We start from the raw sequence: 22,580 nt of genomic DNA on the forward strand, positions 1-22,580 counted from the left end.
ACTGTGTATCTCATATATACCCAGAAGATGATGTTTGGTTGCTGGGCTGTGGGGGAAAGGCCAATGCTTGACCGATATACACTTTGGCCATGACGTGTGGCAACGGCGGGTGTTTTCAACGGCGCAGTGCCTTCAAGACTCCGCACGCGACACCCTCCTCGAAACAGAAAATGGCCGCCAGGGACGAGGGTTTCCCCTGCCCAGTGACTTTTTTTGATCATGAACAACTTTGAACAGCTACAAACATTAGGTACACCATCTAGACAGGTACATAAGGAGATAGGAGATTCGTATCGTCGTCCATGAACATGAACGCTGAGGAACTGCAAGCTTTCCCACCCGTTCCATGCCAGCAGAAACCGAGACCGCTTTTCCAATGAGACACGTTCCTCCAACGAGAACCACCAACTCCATCGCCATGCAGATAAACCCATATTCCCCGATATGACTCATCAACTTGCTCTTTGCCATCAGAACATGTTCTCGTTCCCCTCAATGCCGCTCATGGCAAGACTATGCGTGCTCACAGCCCGCAAGCTCTTAGCGTCGCTGCCGCCGCTAGCGTGCCGTGTCGAGCTCTTCACCCTCTTCAGCTTGTCCGGTCTGGCGATCAGGACCTGTGCAGGGCATACCACAATCTCCTCGTCTCCCACTCCATTGTCGTCCCCTTTCTTGACGACAAGCGGGAACAGTACCATCCGAACCACCGCACGTTCACGCTCCAACTCCTCATTGCTTGTCGTTTCGCCACTTCTTTCATTCATCAAACTTGCATTGAAATACACTTTCCGAGCCAGATCGCCATTGGTATCGTACTCGGGCTGTAATGGCGGTAGCATGATGTATTCAGCTCGTTGGGTGCGCATCTCAATCGATAATTCGACCGCCGTGCGCATCACGTTGCGCAGAGATCCCACAATCTGCTCCTCTAGGTGCTGCGGCGGAGGGAGGAAGCGTGACAGTGTGGAGAAGATCTCAATTGCCACTGCTTCGGTGTCACTTTCTCGGTGCGCTTTGAAACTTTCTCGTTTGGAGAGCAATGTGAGCGTGAGGGCCCTCCATTGGTGCACCGCGCTCTGCGCTCTCACTTCTCCGAGGTTCTTCTCCAGCTGCTTCAGTTTCTGTCGTTGATCACGGTCCATACCAAAGAGGTATCTGGTAAAGACATACTCCCAGATCATAGTCATCACCACCGACATGAAGACATCACGTCGCTTGACACGGTCCGCCAGGTAGACGTCCACATCGGAACCATCTAAGATTGCATTGTCGAATCGGTCCACGATTTTCTCGTCCCGGACCTCGTTTGTTGTCCGACAAAGTTTAAGGTCGCTGGATTTGGAAAATCGTAGGACCCATCCTTGGACTTGTTGACATAATTTCTGGCACGCTTGATCGAAGTAGTCTTCGTCGTGGAAGACAACCACATCGTCCGCACCCCTTGACAATATCTGAGATTGTAACTCTCTGATCTTCTCTCTTGCCGCTTCTAGATCTCCCTGGAGTCGTTGAATCTCTGCATTTTTCTCACTAAGAGCTGTATCGATTTCATGCTTGACAATGGATTCCATGCCGGTAGACAGCTCGTTGTGCCTGGATCGAAGTGCTTCCAATTCCTGCAAAGAATCCTGCCATTGCGATTGCGCCTCATCATAGTTTTGCCGGAGGCCGATCAAGGTCTGTTCGTGTTCCTTCTTCAACGAGTCGTGCGTAGCGATCAGAGACGCCACCTCTTGCTTGAGACGCGTGATTTCCGCATCCCGTTCTTGGATTTGTGCATTGAAAGCTACCGTAGAGTTTTCAGTTCGGTTGCGTTCAAAATGAGCTTGTTCCAGTTGCTGTTCCGTGACGATTTTTGCTTCGGCCAAGGAGCGGTTCTCACTCGCGAGCTGGTCCACTTTTGCCTCAAGATCTCTGATCTGCTGCATGCTCTGTCGTTGTCGGATACTTGGAGGTCGCGTAGGGGAGCGGGGACTGCCCGGGTATGAACCATACCCATCCTGAGAGGCTGTTAGGAATAGGAGTTATCCGTTAGATTGTGCCAAACTTACGTATACTTCTGCCATTTCCCTGTCGCGAGCCGCAGCCTTGCCGGCGATCTGGGCATTTGCCGGTCCCTGCGATGACTCCGACGCGAAATTGGCCGGGTCGTACGGTGAGATTGAAGCGCTGCGCAGGTTGCGCAACGATGAGGTTCGGGACTTGCTTCTGCCAAGTGCTTTAGCGCCGGGAGCCGGCGAGTCACGTGAAGCAATTGTGGTCGCCGCAAACGCCGCTGCTCCGGCGGCTGCCACCAAGCCAGCTGCCGCAAGGCTGTTGTTCTCTGCTGAATGTCGAGGCGTAAGAGGTGCGGGCGGATCAGAAAATGGATGCGCCTGTGAAGTAGGCTCATGCGCATCTTCATTGATGGCTTTCAGTGTCGTCTTACCTGGCGAATACGGGCGATTGATGTTGGTGTGCCAATGCGAGTCAAACGCCGAGCGATCCACTGGTGCTGCAGCTGACCGATCAATGAGATTCGAAGCCAGTTGGTCACTGTCTTCGTGATGTGGAGGAATTTTGGCCTTTTGTTGTCTTAGCTCTTCCCGACTGTGATGGTGACCATGAATGCTGGGGCTCCTCCGAAGGGGACTTGATATAGCTTGAGGACTTCTGCTTCGGATATCCGTGTTTAGCGGGGATAGTATGGCGGGAGAAGAATTGAAAAGGACCGAGGATCTGTCCTTGGAAGTGGACTCCACCGGCGAAGGCTTTCTTCTCGGCGTCTCGAGACTAGCCGACTGATCGACATGCTTTCTGCTGGCCACGGTCTCGGATACATCTTCTGTCGAGCTGGTGGGGGATTGAGGTCGAGGTGGACGTAGATTCATATCTGCGTTGCTGTCTCTAGTAGACCTGAATTCTCCGTGTTGAATTGTGGGACTTGGGACATAGCCGCTGTCCCTTTGAGATGTAAAATCGCCAGAGGATAGGGTCGGCGACTCGAACTGGACACCGCTGTCTCGGTTCGTGTCCGCATCGGTAAGCTTTGTAATAGGATCTAGCTTAGCAAAAGACCACCCGGCAGACGGTTGACGAACAGGCGACGGCACTTTTCGGGACGATTCTCTGGTTGACTCGGTTTCTCCAGCACCAAAGCCAAGTCCTGCTGCGACACCCAGGGCGGTGTCCATAATATCGTCATGTTCAGGTGGTGGAGTAAGGGCGTGATCTCTTGGGAGGTCTTCAGGCTCTTCACCTGTCCAAGCCGGAGGTGATCTTCTTCTCTTTCGCCTGTCACGCGTGGTCTCACTCACATCCGACAAATTGTCGGCATTCTCTGGGGGCTGTTCTCGCGATCCTGAAATCTCCATGCCCTCAAAATGAACAGCTTCAGCGACTCCAGGCTCTCGAATTTCCGTTCGGTCGAGCTCCGTCTGCGGCTCGATATCCTCGGCCCCATCGAAGATTCCGCTTTTTGTCTTCCCCTTCTTACCCTTTTTGCTCTTCTTGCGCTTCGAAGTATCTTTGATGGTACTAAAATCAGTTTCGTCAAGTCCTCTTTTGCCTTCTGTATCCTTATGAATTGCGGATGTAGCGGGCGCCATAGCATCCTCTTCATTGATTTTGATATCAGTTGGTGGTCCCTCTGGCGTGATATTGTCGTTCTCAAATACACCTTGCTGATGATCGGTCGCCTCTGGAACCCCGCTGTCAGCTGCGATGAGCCCTGCGTGTTCGTCTTGCGCCTGAAACATGCCATGCTCTTTCAATGATGGAGTCACTTGATCGTTTTCTGACTCGGCACCAATCTTGGCTTTAGACGGATCTGATACTATCCCGGCAGTATCCGTTGCCGTTCCAAGCAATCTATGACCGATCCTGATGATGGGTTGCGCAACTTCAGGCTCCATATCATGTGGCAGTGTATCATCTTGAGCGCTTGTTTTGATAGATGAAAATGCAGGTTGATCCGGTGTAGACATTGAATCATGCAATTTGTCCAAAGCACGCTGACCAGGTGCGCGTTCAGCGGATGAAACTGTTGATCCGTGAGTGTCTGCGGCAATGTTGGTGTAGTCCTCAGGATGCAGCGCTTCTTGGTCAACAACCGAGACAGTTGATTGCAAGTTGTCCCCAGTCTTCGTCTCATGTGACTCCAGAGGCAAATCCGGAACTTCGGGCTTCCTTTTGGCGTTGTCTTTCTCCAATTCGGCGGCGACTGCACCCATTTCGAGACTTTCAGCGGTCCTTGATATTTCTGGTTCGGTAAATGGTGCCGGTGTCGACGTCCCGGACGCATCCTCGGCCGTCTGATCTTCATTTCCTGTCCAAGCAAGAAATGATTTCCTCTGCTTGTCCTTTTTTGACTTCTTCTTGCTTGGCGCTGGAGCAAAGTAATCGGCACTCTCAGCTTCAGGTGCGGGGACCGAGGTTTGTTCTGCATTGACGTCCTCCATGGGTTCTGGTGATCCTGTCTGTTGAATTGGTGTTTGTACAGCGGATGCGAATTCGCCATTAGAGTATGGCGTTGCTGTGCCTGATGTTCCGAAGTCACCAGTAGCTGTGAAGGCTTTACTGTTCTTACTCTTCTTCTTGGTCTTTTTGCTGGAGAATCCCCATTCAGATTCGGGCTGCACCTCAGCTGCTTGTGATGATTTGACAGAGTTTGGAGGAACGTCATCTCGCCGTGTATCGATTTCATTCTCTGCTCTTGGTCCATCAAGATCATCCGTCTTCGCTTCTTCTTCGAAAGCTGATTTTCTTTTGCTCTTCCTCTTCTCCTTTTGGGACTTTTTCGCTTTGGGAAGGTCAGACCAGACAGCGTCAGGCTCCTCCACTGTAGGAGCGTCTTCACGCTTGCTCTCGATTGTTCCTTCCGGCATTTCAGGTCTAAATTCAGAGCTGAAGGAAGTTTCTTCGGGTACGCCCGTATCATCTGCAGCTGATGGGGAAGTCTGCATGACTTCTGGGATTCTACTTGGCGATCCATGGGACACGTTCTCTGTTGGTTCGACCGTAGTGAGACGCTCTGCAGTCAATGCCTCCGTAGCTTCCTTGGCAACATCATGTTCGTGGTCAAGCTCCAGAATCGTTGCGTCGATTGATCTGGCAACGGCTTCTTTTTCAGGCTGGAACTCACTTGGTGTCGCCACTTCGACTGGTTCGAGATCATCTTGAATTGTGGACTGAGGTGCATTTACCTCGTCCTCGACTGGGAGTATCTTCGACTTCCTTTTCTTGTCCTTCTTTGCCTTTGCCGACGAAGAAGCAATTTCTTCCTTCGCGACAGTGTCATTCGTTTGTACCGCAGTTGGAACTTGTTTTGGAGGATTGATCGCTGCAGGTTCGAAGACGGGTCCAGCTTCGGCTCCCTTCGCTATGGCCTCAGCTTCCGTATCTTCGAATTGTTGGGGATCAGAAACAGGCTCTTCATAGGTGGATTGCCACTGTTTCTTGGTCTTCTTCTTCTTCGGTCGCGTAAATGAGTCGTCTTCTTCTAGTATGTCATCGATGCCCTTGTTCACCTTCGTCGTTCCGCTCCGCACGTCTGTTGTGGGTATAACTTCGACCTCCGCACGTCCGGCGGGAGGTGCTGTTGAGGACTCGGGCGGAAGTTCTTCGTGGAACTGCAGTGTCTCAACCCGGAGTGGCTTCGCTGTATCTGGGCCAGCTAATTGGTCGAATTGTGAGTGCGTGGCAGGCGTTGCTATTAGCATCTCAGGCAGATTCTCCTCTGTGATGTGCGCTTGGCTACTTTCTATCGACACTGGAGCGACGAGAGTCGACGATTCTTTAACATGTGCGCAATCGGTGTCCGCTGTCATCGGTGCTTCATCGACTTCTTCAGCAAGGACAGGAATTCCACGAACCCCAGAAGCTGCTAGTGAGTCGGGACCACCACTGGCAACATCAGCTCTTTTCTCCCCTGAGAGCGTTGTGGTGAGCACATCGGCAACGGAGTGCCTATTTGACTGAAATTTTTCGATGCCACCCGCTTGAATGTCTGCGGGTGCGACCTTATGGACTTCCTCAGCTGTTGTTCCCACAGAATCTTGGCCCTCCATGACTGCATGCTCTTGGATGGGCAAAGCATCCATCGAGACCTCGTCCTGTCGTTCAGCATCACCAATGGTTTTAGATTCGGTATTGAGAGCGGCAGAATCGAAGCGATGGTCTTCGCCCAAATCTTCTGTTTGCGGCGCGCTGGCAACCTCTCCTTCGATTGCCGAGAACGAAGGTTTCTCCTCTGAGTGTTCACTGTTGGTAATTGGGGTCGGACTAGCTGAAGCTTCAACTGATACCGGCAGCTCCTCAACGTCTGCAAAGGTCGGCTGTCGCTTCTTCTTCTTTTTGCCATTTTTCTTGCTAACGGTGAATTCATCTATTCGAGGCCCCTGGTCGGGTATTGCTCCCAACGCATCAGATACTGCGGGTAAGGCTTGTGTCGTTGCTTTGTCCAAGCCTTCCACGTTTACAGACTCAACTTCTGGTGTACTTGCGCCAAGTTCAGCGCCGCTGTCATCCAAGGCAAGCTGCTGGTTGTTCCTTTCACCATTCTTCGTTTTCAAAGTCGGCCACTCTTTCTCGGCAACAGGTTGTACGGCTTCCGGAGGGCCCAGTGAAGAATCATCTTCTCCCATGGCTGTCTCGACTGGTTCTTGTTCTTCGTTGCTCTGGAAGGCCGATTGACTGGCTTTCTTCTTTCCCTTCTTCAGCTTCTTGCGGGAAAGAGTAGCTTGCTCGAAAACTGGATCCATTGAGGCTGTCTCGTCAATCCCCGATGTAGTCGGATCTTCTTCTGGAGTTCTGTTAAGTGGTTCCGCCCGCACATCACGTTCATCTAGAAGTTGGGCCGCGTTTTGGACGGGTTCTACCGCGACGAGCTTCCCCTCCACAGGCTTTTCGAGATCAGTATTATCCTGCCTGGAGACTTTTTGGACTTTGTCCGACTCTTCTGCGTTGTCGGCTGCTTCTGGTTGATGATCAAGCTCTTCTAGTTGAATTGAAGTGGACTCTTCTGGCGATAGATTATCAGCAGCCATTTCGCCTGCTCCCGCTGGAGCTGAATCTTGCTGAGTTACAGCTTTAGACATCGGTTCCTTTTCTGGAAGATTTACATCCTGTTCTCTGATCCCGTTGTCGATCCTGCTTTCGATATATGGACCTTCATGCGGGCGAACCGGTTCGCTATCCTGGGGTAGACTGGCCTCATTCAATTTGAAGTTCTGGCCCTTTTTCCGGTTCTTTCTTTTCTTATCTGCAGGAGCCCACCATTCTTCAGCTTGATCTCCAGGAGTGGGAAGGTCGTTCTCCGTAGCGAGGGCTTCAACTGTTTCCAGCGTTTGTGTTCCATCGTTAGTGAAAGGTCCAGCCATATTGCCCGTTGTTGGCTGAGAGGCCTCTTCCCTCGAGTTCTCAAAAGCCGCCTCAGGAGTTGCAAATTCGATGTTGGATTGCCGCTTCTTCTTTTTCTTGTCCCTCTTTGACTTCGTAGACATGGGTGTCAACTCCTCTTGCCAATCAGCTTCCAAGTCCTCTTGACCGATATTTTCGAAATCTCCTTCCACAGTCAATGCATCACCCTCGGGCCGAGCAGCCTCTGGAGCAGATAACGTCATTGGTTCTGAAGCAGGACCTGATTCGTCTGTCCTCGTCTCAATTGTCCTAGATTCAGGCGTAGTTTCCGATTCAAAATTCGATTTGTCGCTAGACTCTGTTAGAGTCTTTAATTGAGGCGCTTCAGGAACTTGGTTTGACTGCCGCTTCTTCTTTTTCTTGTCTTTCTTTGCCACCACGTACATTGATGCCATGTTTTCCTCATCAATATCTCCAGTCATAGCCGCAGCGCCTTGCCTATCTCCCGGAGGGGAAATAGACTTGTTGATATTGGCCCCCGTGGATTCATCAAGTTCTGGCTCTGGCTCATCTGTCACCGTTTGGTTCTCACTAGGCAGAGGACTAGACTGCGTTGCTTCAGCCATGAGAGTTGACTGGCGTTTGCTTTTCTTGCTTTTCTTTTCCTTCTTGGATCGCTTCGATGAGAGGCTTAAATCTTCCTCTGTCACGGGTTCAAATTCATCAGTACCCGGCGGGAGTTCGCGACTGGACGCAGGTTCAACAGCCGCCTCGTTACTAGCCTTAACCCCAGCTCCATCTGCTGGCTCAACGGTAGCATGAGGGACCGCCTCGATTGGAGTTTCAATGTTAGCTTCACTGAGTGACACCCCTGTAAGTTCGGTTGAAGTCTTGACGGGAGCTTCAATTGCAGTCCCATCGCTCGGTTCAGTAGTAGGCTCGACAGTAGGCTCGACAGTAGGCTCGATGGCAGGCTCGACGGTATGCTCGATGGCAGGTTCAGTAGCAGGCTCGGAAGGATATTCAACAACAGACTCAGAAGTAGGTTCCGTAGCTGGGTCGGTAGTAGGTTCAGGCGGAAGTTCCGCGGTAGGTTCAAGAGCTGATCCCTTGGCGGGATCTGTTGTTGGCTCGGGAGCGAGTTCAGCAGTAGGTTGGACAGGAGGTACCAGGACTGCTATCTCTGAAGGGGAATTTTCAATCGCTGGGGACTCAGCAGGAATGGTTGTCCGGGTGTTTCCAGCAATTGCTGTCTCAGTAGCAGCAGCATCGTATGCGAAAGAATCGTGGATGTTGGCTTCAGCCTCCATGATCTTCACAGACCGTATTCCCTCGTCGGACAGCTTGTCAAGGCCAGACTCTGGGGCAGGAGGCCTTTCTTCGGGAAAATCAAGCGATGCTCGTGAACCGGCATGGTGTTCAATGCTGGAGTCTGATGGTTCCGGAGCAGCATCGGTGTTGTCCGCAACTTCTGACGTTAAGACTGTCATTGGTTGCTGCTGGGCAGCGGCTAAGTTCAGATCTTCAACATTAGGACTGACTTTGCCTTCTGCAGGCCACAGATCCTTAGCCTCTCCAGTCCTTTCGTCCCACGGCGTAACTGTATCTGCGCCTTCGATGTGGGCCGCAGATGTGGTGGGCATGATTGACTGGAACTGTTTCTCGTTCTCGGCTCCAACGTCGTCGGCTGACCCAGCTACATCATCAAGCAAGGGCTGACGCTGCTTTTTGGCCTTGGACTTCTTTGATTTCTTCTTGGAGCTGGATATTTCACCAACGTCTTGAGACCCTTCTCCACTGAAAGCTGGTTTAGCCTCGGGCTGAACCTCGGCAAGCCGTTGTGTTGTTAGTTCTTCTGCCATCGAACCATCCTCTGGGACACTGGAGTTTGTGATAATATCTGCGATCTCTCCGTCTTGCACAGATGAAGGCATTTCGCTGCCTTCGAAAGCGCTGGCACGTTTCTTTTTCTTATCCTTCTTCAACTTTTTTGTCGTAATGGGGAATACATCCTCATTTTGGCGGGGCTCTTCTTCGACGAGGCTTGGGTCTTCTCGAGCTAGAGCTCCAGAGAGTTCCGGAGCAGTTGGCACGTCTTCTGTGTCCTTCGTGTCCCGGTTAGCTTCGGAGAACACTTCCTTCGCCCCACTTTCATCTGGTGAAGGGGCCTCCCGAGCAGACATCGCTTTTTGGATTTCATCTGAAGTAGACATTCGCTTCTTTTTCTTTTCTTTTTTCGATCTTTTCGTACCGAAAGCCCAGGTGTCGTCGTCCTGGGGTGTTATTGGATCTCCAGGAGGAGTCTCATCGGTAGGTGGTTGGGCATTTGCCAGGCTTTCGTCGTGGGTTGAGGTTGCGGGACGTTCTTCCATACGGTCATCTTCAGCAACTGCTGGTGGTGTTGGCGCAGAAATATCCTGTTTGTCTTGGACTCGCTCGCCATCACCGACAGCAGAGGTGGCTTCGAACTCAAGCTCCAGGTGTTTTGCAACTCCTTCATCTTGTGCTACGCTCGCCTCCGATCTTGACACGACGGATGAGTCTAGCGCTCTCATCTCTTGTTTCGTCTCAGCCTCAGGACCGACAGCATTTACCGGCGCGGTGGCATCCTTTGGCACTAGAGTCCCTGCAGCCTCTAATGCCTCCACGGGCGTTTGGCCACTGTCTTCAGGAAGCTGTTGCTTTGCGAGTGGAACTTCAGTTTCAACCGAGTCTACGGCAGTGTGGGCATCCAACGTCTGGCCCTTTCCAGACTCTTCTTTCTGCATAGAGGCATCGAGTTGCGTATCCTTGGCATCGGAAATTCGCGGTGCTTGGTCTTTGGCGACTTCTGGGCCAGAAATGGGGCCAGAAGAATCAATCGACGCTACCGCAGAGGTCACATCATCCGCTTGTGGTGCAAATGACTCGGGTGCCGCCCGAGGCACTTCGACAGCGGATGACTCTTCGAATACTTGTCCGGTGATATCTTCGATCGTTATGGGAAGACCCTTTTTCTTCTTAGACTTTTTCTTCTTGCCCGACTTTGAGCTTATCTCTGTGGCATAATCAGACTCCTGTTGGGCTGTGTCCGCAGAGCCAACAGATATCTCTGGTGCGGCATGCCCTTCTAGGGCCGGCAGCTCCCGCTCATTCGAGAAGCCTGTTGCGGTGAGCGGTTGCTGAAGTTCTAGCTCGGCAGCCTGGGCAGCCTCACCAGGTTCGGTCTGATCAACACTCATTTCAGTCTCATTCCAGTTGAAGAGCTGAGACTGCTTCTTTTTTTCCTCCTTGCCCTTCCTGAATTTCTTGGAGGTTAGAACACTACGATCGTCTTGGGACATCGATGGCATATCCGGCTCGTCGCGATTGATTTCGAAATCATTACCAAATGGATTTGGAGCCTCCCCAATTGGTGTTGGCTCTTTTGTGACCTCCTCAGACAAAATCGGCCCTACCGGCTCGACCGGCTCGACGTCTTGTCGTTCCTCCATTGCAGGCTGTAAGCTGCTATCGGTTTCCACAGGTGTAGAGTCCGGTTCCACTGGATCATCCAATGTTGACGCCTTCTTTGCCCTCTTCTGTTTTCGTTTCTCTTTCTTGGAACGACCGATGACCCCTTCCCTGTCAATTGATCCCGAGATTTGCTCGCCAGAAGGGCTGGAGGCCTCGCCTTCCTCTCGGATGGTGGACAATTGGGTCCCTCCAACGTCGGGAATCTCCGGTTGAAATGCTTGATAGGCTGCCTCGACGGTCGCACCTGCAGTCAATCCTCGAGCTTCCATGGCTTGTTTGAATGCCTCTTCTAGAGGATCCTGGCTTAGTTGCGCTGTAATTGATAATTCATCCTCTGCAAGAGATGGCTCTGGCGCTGCATCGCCAGCCGCTACGATTTGCTCGTCGACGTCGACAGAATGTGCGGGTTCTGGCTGCGAAGGTGTCTCAAACTCTAGGGCTGGAGTAGCTTCTGTCGGCTGCATGTCTGTTGCGTCTTCGAAGGGCTCATCATTCCCAGAGGCAACATCTTCGACACCCTGAATGCCCGACGCAAACCCATCTTCCGGCTCTGTATGCTGAGGTAGAACACCGGTGTGCTCTTTGTTAGATTGCAACATCGGTGGGGAGGCTTCATCGGAGGTCAATCGGGCATCCTCCTTATCCTTGTCTTCCGTATGCTGTGACCTCTTCAATTCGTCGCTAGGTCCCGTTGCCTCCTTGACGCTTTCCATCTGCAGCTCGAGACCCTGCTGAGAGTCTTGAACGGGTTCGGCTTGCTCCTCGAGACCTGGAACTGGATCAGAAGGCTCAGCTGCTGAAGATAGCGCAGGCAAAGTCGCCTTGTTGGCCAGTCCAGATTCCTCTTCAAGCGTTTCTACCTTTTCAGGCCCGACTATGCTTCTCCCCACAACTTCACTGGGATTTGATAGGAGACCATCAACTGACTGCACCGGAACCATGCTTTCAATGTTCGATGGAGATACGAGTTCGTTAACGGCTGATTGCTGCAAGCTCTCGGTCCTCAGCTCCTCGGTGTTAGCTGCGGTACTGGCATCCACCAGAATATCAGGGTCAAGCCTGCGCCTGTGAATTTCTGCGAAGACGTCTCGCCAAGCGTCACTACCAAGTGTTGCTTTGGTGGGGATATGCGAGTTTGTGTTCTGATGCATATCAATAGTTGCTTGAACTGATTCATGCCCAGTTGGTGGTTGCGAGGCCGTCTCATCCCGACGTCTAGCCACATTCACTGCTTTTGGTTCAGCTGCTGGCGCAACATCATTTAGCTCCTCTGCATAAGGTCGAGCCTTCATGGGCGTCTCCGCTTCTCCCTCCGGCATATTTTCCTGTGAGTCTTTAAGCGCACGGTGGGCAGCAACTGCCAAGGCAGAGCCGACGACAGCACCAGCGGCAGCGCTAGGGATTCCGTCTTGCCAAGCAGCTGATGTTGTTCTCGGGGTCGAAGTACTCCTTCTACTCCTACTACGACTTCGCGTCCCTGTCGGAGATAGACTTCTGCTTCGTGCACTCATATAGTCCTGGTCAGCATCCGTACTTGCGACGCTGGGAAGAGGACTATGAGGCCCAAATTGCTCGTCTACTTGGGCCTCGCCATGGAAAAGGTGTGGATCCTGCAGCAACTCGCTTGGTGAATGGAATTCGTATTTAGGTTTGGACTTCTTCTCCTGGTCACGAGCCCTTTGTGCTTCGCCGGGTACTGGCGTCGCTGATCGAGAATCCAGATAGTCTGGGGATTCTCGTCTTTCCTCGACGTCATTCCAATATGAGGAGCTGTGTCGTCTGCCACGCTCACGGAAAATTTCGGCACTGATGCGTGACGGAGTGAAAGACTCAGCCTGGTCTTGAAGATGAGCTTCAGCTCGAAGATCTTCCATAGACGGATGTGCCGAGCTGGTTTTGCTGGATGGCAACGATGGGTATTCCTCAGCAAGTTCGGTTGTCACTGTTTTCGCATAGTTTTGTCGCTCCACAAGATACAGCGGCCGAAACTCTTTGCTGGAACGGAATTCCGTCGACTTGGGCCTTCCTTGACGAGTTCGAGGAGTAGTCAGCGGCGAACTTGGGGACATGACTGGCGAGCTCATGGAGAAGCGTGGATTGGTTGGCGATAGAGGAGGCCGTCGAAAATGCAGGGGTACAGCGGTTGGAGAACTAGCCGCCATTGGACCAGAAGGGATATCACCTGTCCGAATAGCAGACAGACGTCGAGACGCAGCGGACTGGGAGATTGGGGCTGGAGAACCTTCCTCAGGACTCTGCACCTCCTCGACAACCCCAGGCGCAGGTCCGTCGGGCAGAGTCTCGGAATGATCTCCTGCCATCAAAGCCGCAAGTGGTGCCGCGATATGCTTGCCATCTGTGGGAATGATGGCTGCTTCGGTCTGGATACTATTAGTAATACCGGGCGGTGAAGATGTCTCTCTCTCGGACCTTGGCCCCGAGACACCATCAGTACCCATTGGCATATCCGTGTCCATTGGCTGTGGCATTTCGGGGCGACTCCCTAAAAAAGACTGCTGGTCTGCGTTGTCCTTAATCGGCGTTCCAGCGATTTCCTCAGCAGAAACGAATCCGTCGTCGACAGTTTGATCATTGGAAGCCTCTTTCGGGTCAATATGCACGGTTTGACGATCTGGGCTGCGTCGATCCCTTCTGGATGGTTCTGAGACTGCAGACGCGGTGTCATCAAACTCGGCTTTGTCCTTAGACCTGCGCTTCCTTCGAGACTCCTTTTCGTCATACCGCTCTCGATTTGCTCGACTGTCTGACTTAGACGATTTTGAGCTCTTCTTGCTAGATGTACTGACATCGCTCTTGTTGCTGGAGAAAAGGTTGCTGAAAAAGCCACCAGATTCCTTCTTCGTTCTTGAGTCCGGCGCGCTACTCGCGACAGACCGGTTGTCACCCTCATAATATCCGTCTGAAGGTTTACGGTGCCTTTCCCGTGATGTTCTCTCCTCACCCTTGTTGCTGCCACCCTTGATTGACTCTTCACCAAGATCTCCATTGCTGTGCCTTGAGCTTCGTCGAGACCTTTCATTTCCGTAGAGATCGTCATCGGTGCGGGATCTCCGAAGCGGTTCGAAGTCTGTGCTCTCAGCCGTTCGTCTGTTCTTAGAATTTCTTGGTGTCTTCTCACCAACATCGCTTTTGGAGCCAGTCTTCGACCTCTTCGGCTTCTCCCGTAAACGTTCCCATTCCTCAGGATCTGAGTGGTATTCTCCGTTTACACCTGAGCGCCGACCCTGCGACTTTGGGTCACTGTTCGTAGGCAACACCTCGGATCTCGAGGACTCGTATTGGCCTCCGCTCGCTAATCCAGTGTCGTCATTTCGAGCGTTGTCCTTCACCACCTGGTCTGCTGTGAAAAAGACAGATGTGCCTAATCCTAGGCCCAAGGCAGGAAAATCGGTTGCACCGCTCGTTTTCTCGAGATTACGGTCACCGTCAGTGGTACGTAATAGTTGTCTCGGAGTTGTGTCTTCCACGAGCTCAGAAGGGACTTGTTGTGCTGGAGACGGTAGAGACGCATCCACAGAAGAGCGGGAACGCTCTCGACGGCGTCGGTCACTCTTGCTCGGTCTAACAGTGCTAGATGTGTTATCCTTCTCACGTAGGTCGTTTCCGCTTCGCTCGCCACCATCTTCCAAGGCGAGAACAGTCCTCGACTTAGCCTCGGGTGGGACTGTGGTGGGATAACTCCCTATGAGACCCAGATCGCTCACTGTTTCAGCAAAAGGGCTTTGATAAAATGCTTTCTGTGGGTTACTTTCAGCCGTCTCTGCTGGTAATGAGCCTCCTCGCCGCCCTTCAGGCCCACCATTGAGAGAAGCCGACTTGGCTTCCTGAGGGTTAGATTCTTCTTCAACACCGTGGTGAACGATCCCCAGAGGATCCTCCGCGGGCTGACGTTCCGGAAGCTCCTGGGCGATTTCCTCGGCTTCTGTATCATTGATCGTCCAGGCACGGCTTATTTGGGGTCTATCATCGACGACGGGCACTTCCTTCTCAAGTTTCTCTGCTTCCTTCTCATCTAGAGTCCATGCCCGACCTACCCCAGGCCGCTGCTGGGTTTCTTCGGTGTTTGAAATCGCCTCTTCAGTAACTTCATCCGGAGTTGGAATATCTGCATTCTGCTGGCCTTGAAAGCCTGAATCAGGTCCGTAATCAGGGCGCTCATATTCCGGTGTCACCACCTCGTAGACATAAGTGTCGTGATCGCCCCACGTAACTTTGGATTCCCTCCGCTCAAGTGGTTCGCCGATATCCTCGGATGGCTCTTTCGATTTGGGCTCAATGATGGGCGTTTCGTCCCCTGCAACACTGTGGACCTGGCTACCAGGCGGTGTGGGCTCAATCAATCCAAGAATTGGAACAGGCCAAGGGTGTAACAAAGGATCGTCATCCAATTCGAGGCCAAATTGTCGATAGGTGAAGGGGTCGAAGGGATGTGAGCTCCTAGGCTTGGGCGCTCCGGGAATGATCTCTACTAAAGTTGCTCCAAAGTCGTCTCGATGCTCAGCCTTGTCGTTGTGTTCTTGGAGATGTTCTCTGATTTCTGTGGGAACGAAGAATGCACTATAATCGTTATGTTGGACCGGTGATGGCGTTGAACGGACTCGTTGAGCTGCCATTCTGGCAATTCTTTCCTGCTGCGTCTCGGGTGACGAAGAGGGATCCTTCTCTCTCGATTTCTTTAAGCTGGACTTTCGGGTGGGAGTTGCCTCTTCGCGTGACCTACTCTTGTTATCTTTACTGGCGATAGAGTCCACGGCCACAGCTGCAGCCGCGCCGGCAACAGCACCTTCGACGGCTCTCTTTTGACTCGACTCTTTCCGCTTTCGTTCTTCAGCCTTTTGGTGTTCCTGATAGAGCCTCTCCAATTCACGGTCAATTTCAGCCACTCGTTTGTCAGCGTCGAAAGAGCTTCCATCTGCGTCAGACGAGCGTTTTGGCCTTGGTGCAGTCTGGTCGCGCAGGGGCTCAGGTGGCTTTTGGGTGGACTCCAGGGAAACAGTAGCATCGGCTAGCCTTCTTGGATCGTTGTCGCCGATACTACCTCTTCCCCTTCTGTCCCTACCATTGGCGCGTTCTTCCTTCTCGCGCTGCTCGTCGGTCAGGTTGAAATTAACGCTGCTTTTGGTCCCTTGGGAAGGCAACTTGGCTGGAATTGAATCTCCTGCGACAGGGCTCGACGCTCTCTGGCCTTTCCATCGTGTCTGTCTCTCGGACTGGGTGCCTTCTGAGATATTGTTGTCGATGAAAGGTGCGACAGGGACCATTGGTTGAGGCTGGTATAGGGGCACGGACGTTGACGATACTCTGGTAGTCTGCGGAGAGGTAGCCTTGGACGGTGGATCTGATATCGGCCGAGGTTCTAATTTACGCATCGGATCTAGCGGACTGTAAGTTGGTGGCGGATTAGATTCCTGCGAGAGTGCATTCGAAGCCATCCAGCCACCCAGGGCGCCTCCCGCACTCGCCAGGGCCGCCGTTTCGACTGAGGAGATGGGAAAGGATGGCGCATGCCCGAGGTTTGCTCGTCCCAAACTATTCTGGTATTGTCTCTGATCATCTTCCCTGAAGTTGTAGCCCGATACTGATGGTTGGCCGCCTTGAGTGAGATGCTCTCGGCTCTGGGAAGCAGAGAACCCTCCACCGTATGCCATTGCTGTATCCACACTGCTTTCGGAGTCGCCTCCGCCATCTGTGTCATACCATTCATCGTCCTGTCCGCCTGAAGTTTCGTGATCGGCCATGGAGATTCGACGTCCGTCTGCATGCCTGCCGGCTGGACCTGTATACTTATCAGCTTCCTGTTTTCGCCTACCTTTTTGCTCTCGTCGATTAGCTTCGCCAGCAAGGGCAGTACCCGTGATAACCAGGTCTTCCATCGCAGCCACGGGGTTGTTCCGATGCTGCTTGCCCTGCCTCTCTCTTTCTCGGAGTCGCTTCTGGGATATCGTTCTGCGAACGGTCCCCTCGCCAAATCGTAGATCTGCGTCGGATGAGGAACTCGAGGCATTTGAGAAATTGAAGAGGCCTTTCGGCTTCTTGCCCTTCCTTGAGTTAGCCGATGGGCTGGTGAAGAAGCTCATCAGTCCACCTGTCCCTTGGTTGGTCGTCGAGAGGTCGACATATGAATGCATTGGAGATACTCGTTTGGAAAAGTATTTCCTCCTCGAACTTGGTGATCGACTCCTGCTTTTACTTCGACGCCGGTGTTCTGCACCGAGAGCTGCAGATCCAAGGGCAACCCCAGCTGCGCCTACTCCAGCGCTCAATGCTGCGCCACGAGACATCGCGTGAGAACGTGAGCTCGAGGACGATGAACTCGATCGACGGGCTCGGTGTCCTCTTTGGGCCAAAGATGTTTTCCTTCTCCCCGCCCCTTGACGGCTATGCGGTCTTTCAAATTTCTCGTCATCGTATCGTCGAAGCTGGTGCTCTTCTTGAAAACTGACACGGCTCTGGTCCGCAGGGCGCCCGGCTCTCACAGGATACGTGTCATCGAAGTCGTGTTTCTGTTTGACCATTGCTTCCCCGAGTTTCGCCGCCCCATACCCGGCTAAGCCCCCTACTACCATCTTCTTCTTGACCGAGGAGTGTTTCCGAAGATTTTCATCCGAGCTGTATCTATACATCTTGTCTACCCGTGTCGTACTCCCATGCCGGCTCCCAGGGGACGGCCTCCTCCGGCGATAGTCATGTCTGCGGGGGGCATCGGCGGGTGAGCTCATGGGATCGAAGCAATATTTACAAACCCCAATTGTCTCGGTGTATTCCTCGAATCGCGCTACTGCTTCGGGGTCTCGCCACCAATCGATGAACCTTCCAAAAAGCCCCTGATGTTTATGTCGGTGAGCATGATGCATTTGGGTTCCCTGTGATGCAGGGTAGCCGTGGGCCAATCCGGCAGCGTTTGTTGAGTCTTGATGCTGGCCGGATGAGGGTGGATGGTGATGGTGGCCAGAGACGTAAGCACCAGCTGCTGCTCCAGCAAGCGCCGCGGCGCCGCCATACAAAGCTGCGTTTGAATACTGGTGTGAGCCACCAATTCCAGCAGGGGCAGAATATGGGGTTGACGCCATTTGCGCACCCAATGAAGGTCTGTTGGGCGTTTGATATGCACTGGACGATGAACCTCCACCTCCAGCTCCACCTGCACCTCCACCGGCGTAATACTCGGCGGCCAGGCCCATGGCAGCAGTCCCCGAGGCTGGGAAGGAGCCAATCGTGCCAGGAGCGTGTCCGAATGGTGCATGATTCCCTTGAGGGACGGGGCTGGTTCTGGGGCTCACCCCGTAGTAGCTATGCTTGGAAGGCTTATTGGATCCCAAGTTCAGCTTCTGAGGAGGCTTTGAAGGGGTCGTCTGCGATCCCACATCACCATCATAACTGGCATTATCGAAATAGCTAGCAGCAGCGCCGACTTGACCCATACTGCTTGGCTCAGGAGGAGGTTTGGCTTCGATGGTCGGCTCCAGAAGATGGGCCTGCTCTGCGCTGGTGACAATATTTGGGGCATTGGGGCGTACGCCGGGCTGGAAGGCCACTGATTCTCCGTTGTCGCCATAGTACTCTGCGGCTAGACCAGGTGGCCGGTATGGCTGAGAATAAGTAGACGGGACCTCTCCAGGGAACTGATTTTCAGGTAGAGAAGCGCTATTGTTCTGGTAGACGCGGGCGCTCTCCTTTCCACTTGACTTGCTGGACTTGCGAGAGTCACGAGGGCTATCTTCCTTCCTCGGCCTCCGTGAATCGTTGTCTTCCTCGTTCCCCCGACTCTTCTCATATTTCGTCCTTTTATCGGTCCTACTTGACCGTTTCCGCGTGTCACTGGGTTCGGAATCTTTTCGTAAATCATTTCGGTATCGATCAGATATTTGTGAGGGTTCTTCGGTGATCGTTGTCGCATAAGTGATATCAGTCTCTTCGTAGTTGTCGCGACGGCTGGATTTGCGGCGCGAAGATGGAGTGGTCATCGCATCTGCAGCGGAACGCCCCTTCGGAGAGTCTTGGTCGTCATTCCTCGGTCGCTCGGGCCTGGCAGATGCTTCTGAGCCGGCTCGATGCCGGCCTGAGCTGGATTTTCGCATGGCACATCAGATGGAAATGCAGAAGCGTCAGGGCGTTCTCGACATGCGGACTTGGCTCGATCGAACGGAAGAGATGAGCGCTGTCAGTACCACTTGTATCATACCTACGACGCGTTTGATGTCGATGGTCGCAGTTCACGGAATGATGATGGTCGGAAAGATGGTTGTCCTGCGCAAATGAATCAAAAACAGTACCGAGTACGGCCTGCTGCGCTGGCAGTAGCGATGATGGAATTGTCTTTCGCGTCTTGCAAGTGCGACCTGCTACGAGATTTGAGTGGCTGGGCATGGCGACCAGGCTACCTGTACCTATGCAGCCTGGGGTGGCCTAGGTATGCAGTACAACCCGAACTCCGAAGCCTGGGAACTTGCCACCATGGTCATTTAGGGCTCGCCTAGGTGCGTGCCTAGCGAGCGGTAGGGAGCTGCCACAACCCTCACTCGGGAAGCCCACAACAGCCTCAAATCAGGGCAAATCTACTCGGTTCACACATTTCACTTTGGATAATCTGTGTATACGTGGAGTTACTGAGCACTGATAAATTACCAGTCGTCGATTGAACACAACCAACCGTTCGTGGTTCCAAACCACCCGACAACCCATACGCTCCCTTCCTTTGGTTCAGCTGGACAGGGGACAAGGGATGCCGGAAGCACTCATACTGATTGGAGCAGTGGAAACCGAAGGCTTTAGCGCACTTTAGTCATTCTGTCAACTAAAAGACATGGATTGCTTTACTCCTTGTGAGTGTAATACTTCCTCCAATCGTGGACATCCTTAAATCCCAGAACTTCTCGGATTTTCTTGTTAGAGAGTGGCGCCTCCCACTCACCCATCTTCCGCGTGATTGGCGTGTTGGGACAGTGCATCTTCAAGAACTCCTCTGTCGGTACTGTCGTCGTGATAGTGTCGTTGGTTGCGTTGAACACCTGGAAGCCGAGCCCGTCCTTTGCGACGCACAGGTCACAAATCTGACCAAGATCCCGAGCATCAATATAGCTCCAGGCATTTCTTTTCCTGGTTTCTGGTTTGCCTACGTGTCGGGGGAAATTGAGCTCGTATTCATGTGGTTCAATCACATTGCCGATCACCAAAGCGTAGATATCGATATTGAATCGTCGGGCAAAAGTTCGTGCAATTCGCTCCCCAGTCAGTTTGCTGCAGGCGTAGGTATCCTCCGGGTTGCGATCGTAAGTTTCCTCATCCAGAGGAAAAGAATGGTAGTCATCGTCTCCCTGCGTGAAGCAAACACCGTAGGTCGTCTCGCTGCTGGCAATGACAATCTTCTTGACACCCAACTTGCAAGCAGCCTCGATCACATTGTATGTGCTCATGACGTTGCCCCGAAAAGTCTCGCTGTCTGGCACGATCATGTTTCGGGCATACGCTGCAAAGTGGATGACAGCGTCAGGAGGCCCAGGATGCTTCGGAAGAGCGAACTCGCTCATCGAAAACAACGACGACAATGCATTGAATACTTGAGCGCCATCAGTCAGATCTGTCTTCATCGTGTACACACTCTTTCCCGGAGGGATGTGGTCTTTCGGGAAGTCCACCAGATCCAGATTTAGCACCTGGTGTCCTTTATTCAACAAATACGGAATGCAGTGTCGTCCGGCCTTCCCAGAACCCCCCGTGAAGACAATTCTTTTGCCCAAGGATGTAGCCATTTTCAAAATTGAGGCTAGAAATGATATAGCAGGGAATCGAAAATCTGCTTTGAAGACAGACAGAGATGGCAACACGTTTCGAAATTTCTCTGAAGTCATGACATGAGGTTCGATCGGGGAAATCACCGATCAGATTCCGTGCACAGGGTCCGTGGTAGCCGAAAGAGGAAGCTCCATCTACTATCAAAACACGGCACTTCGCTTCCTTTGCAACTTGTTTGCATCCTGGTCGCTTCGACGCCGAAAATTGAAAATGCTCGATTTTGGTTTGATTTGTGGTTGCTGTGCAGGCACGGGCGTGAGAAAACTTGACTGTGAAGCAGCTCCCGACATGTACGGACCTGGGGGATATCCCCCCCAGCCGTTGACATATGGTGCCACGGGATATTGTCCTTGTTGCGTCTGAAGATAAGCTGATTGTCCTGCTTCGGAGTGGTGCCGCTGATCTCGAGGAGGAAGATCTGGACGGGCAGATGCATCTTCCCGTCCATACATTTGCTGGAGCCACTGAGTCTCCTGTTGAATTTCCGCATGCTTTTTCCTCCGGTGTTCTTTCTCCTCCCTTTCCAACAGCTGCCGGGTCAATCGTTCCTCCTCCTCTTCACGGCGCCGCCTTTGCCTTTCTTCCTCTAGCGCCTGCCTCCGCAGTCGAGCAGACTCTGCTTCGATCTCCCACTGAGTCCGCGGGTCTGTGGATGGTATTCGCGGGTCGTGGGTAGGGGAAACTGATTGAGGTCTGGCGTCGGATTGTAGGATTGCACTTCCAGCAGTTGGGCTAGCCGGGTTGGATTTCTTGCTGACAGAAAGGTTAAAGGCTTCCTTCAAAGAACCAAAATATACGTCACGGATCACCACAGCCCCAAGCAGGAGGACTACCTCGAACCCTTTCAGATCCTCAATGTCCACCCTCTGCAGATTTGGCTCGTACAAGGTCAGCTCTTTCAGAGCCTTGAATATTGACACCGTGATGTCTGGGTCTCTGTGTTTTCCTTTACCTTCTATATCCGTACTCTTGCCAGACATGAAGCATGCCAGATCTTTTGAGAATTTGCTGTCCTTCTTCCACTTGAAGACAATTTTGGGCGTGATTTCGGAAGCAGCTGGATCATACTGTGTCCGATCAAGCGCAGACCCGGATGGAGCCCGGAAGGTCTGTTGTGGCATCTCGAATTCCCATGATGCAGATCTGTTGAAACTTGCCGTCTTGTGTCTCACCACAATCTGTTGATCTGGATTGTACAGCTGTATGACGAACTCGGACGGGAGGATGGGTTCGGGAGGGGGTGGGATCGCACCATTCAATCTGGCTTGCTCGGAGAGAGGAGGAGGTTGGGTCCATTCAGGAATGAGTAGGACTTCGGCATAGAGAACTTCAGGGCTGAAGGCATCGTATAGTGCTGCCGCATATCGGTTTCTCGAAGCATGTTGGTCTGGGTCTAAATGTCGTACCGTGTAAGAGGGCTCATATTCGGCTCCATGCTGGGAAAAGAGAAAGGTGGACAATTGCTTGGGTTTGTCTTTGGATGGTTTAAGGACAAAGGCTGCAATTCTTAGCAATGGGGATGGTGGAAGGAAGATAGGCAGTCACACGTACTCGGCAGATTCTCATCTAGCATCGCGCTTCAGGTAGTCGTGATTTCCTTGGGGACCAGAGACGGAGCGTCCTGTGGCCAAACAGACACACTGTTCCTTAGTCGAGCGTTTGTGAAGTATTGCAAAACTTCGATCCGTCTCTACAGATGTGAAGACGCCGGTTTCGTCGACAGGCGCAGGCAGGAGTGTCCGACCGCGCCCTTTTATTCGAATATCAGAAACACAGCCACGCTTCGTGGTGGGCAAGCACACGACGCGGCTAGTGGGCTTTTAGGCGACCCAGAGGCCGCCAGGCTGTTCTTCCCCCGAAGCTCGCGCCTCAGGAACCCAGGCAAGGCGGCTCTCCGCCGCACCGAGAATTGCTCAGTACTTGTACACTAGTGG

The 22,580-nt window shown here is 52.7% G+C and overlaps 3 protein-coding genes across 3 annotated transcripts; all 3 read right to left on the reverse strand.

Moving 5' to 3' along the window:
- Window positions 1–470: 470 nt before the first annotated feature.
- Z520_10035 (uncharacterized protein) lies at window positions 471–18,932 on the reverse strand (the record flags this gene model as incomplete). The annotated part of the gene is made up of 2 exons (XM_016780529.1): window positions 471–2,000; window positions 2,052–18,932. The coding sequence occupies 2 exons, from the start codon at window positions 18,930–18,932 to the stop codon at window positions 471–473; spliced, it is 18,411 nt and encodes a 6,136-aa protein (XP_016628448.1).
- A 735-nt stretch (window positions 18,933–19,667) lies between these two features.
- Z520_10036 (uncharacterized protein) lies at window positions 19,668–20,603 on the reverse strand (the record flags this gene model as incomplete). Its single annotated transcript, XM_016780530.1, has 1 exon — window positions 19,668–20,603. The coding sequence occupies one exon, from the start codon at window positions 20,601–20,603 to the stop codon at window positions 19,668–19,670; it is 936 nt and encodes a 311-aa protein (XP_016628449.1).
- Window positions 20,604–20,786: 183 nt separating this feature from the next.
- On the reverse strand, window positions 20,787–22,219 carry Z520_10037 (uncharacterized protein; the record flags this gene model as incomplete). Its single annotated transcript, XM_016780531.1, has 2 exons — window positions 20,787–22,144; window positions 22,198–22,219. The coding sequence occupies 2 exons, from the start codon at window positions 22,217–22,219 to the stop codon at window positions 20,787–20,789; spliced, it is 1,380 nt and encodes a 459-aa protein (XP_016628450.1).
- Between the last annotated feature and the right edge of the window lie 361 nt (window positions 22,220–22,580).

Source organism: Fonsecaea multimorphosa (assembly GCF_000836435.1).
Source record: "Fonsecaea multimorphosa CBS 102226 unplaced genomic scaffold supercont1.27, whole genome shotgun sequence".
In the NCBI taxonomy this organism is placed as follows: domain Eukaryota; kingdom Fungi; phylum Ascomycota; class Eurotiomycetes; order Chaetothyriales; family Herpotrichiellaceae; genus Fonsecaea; species Fonsecaea multimorphosa.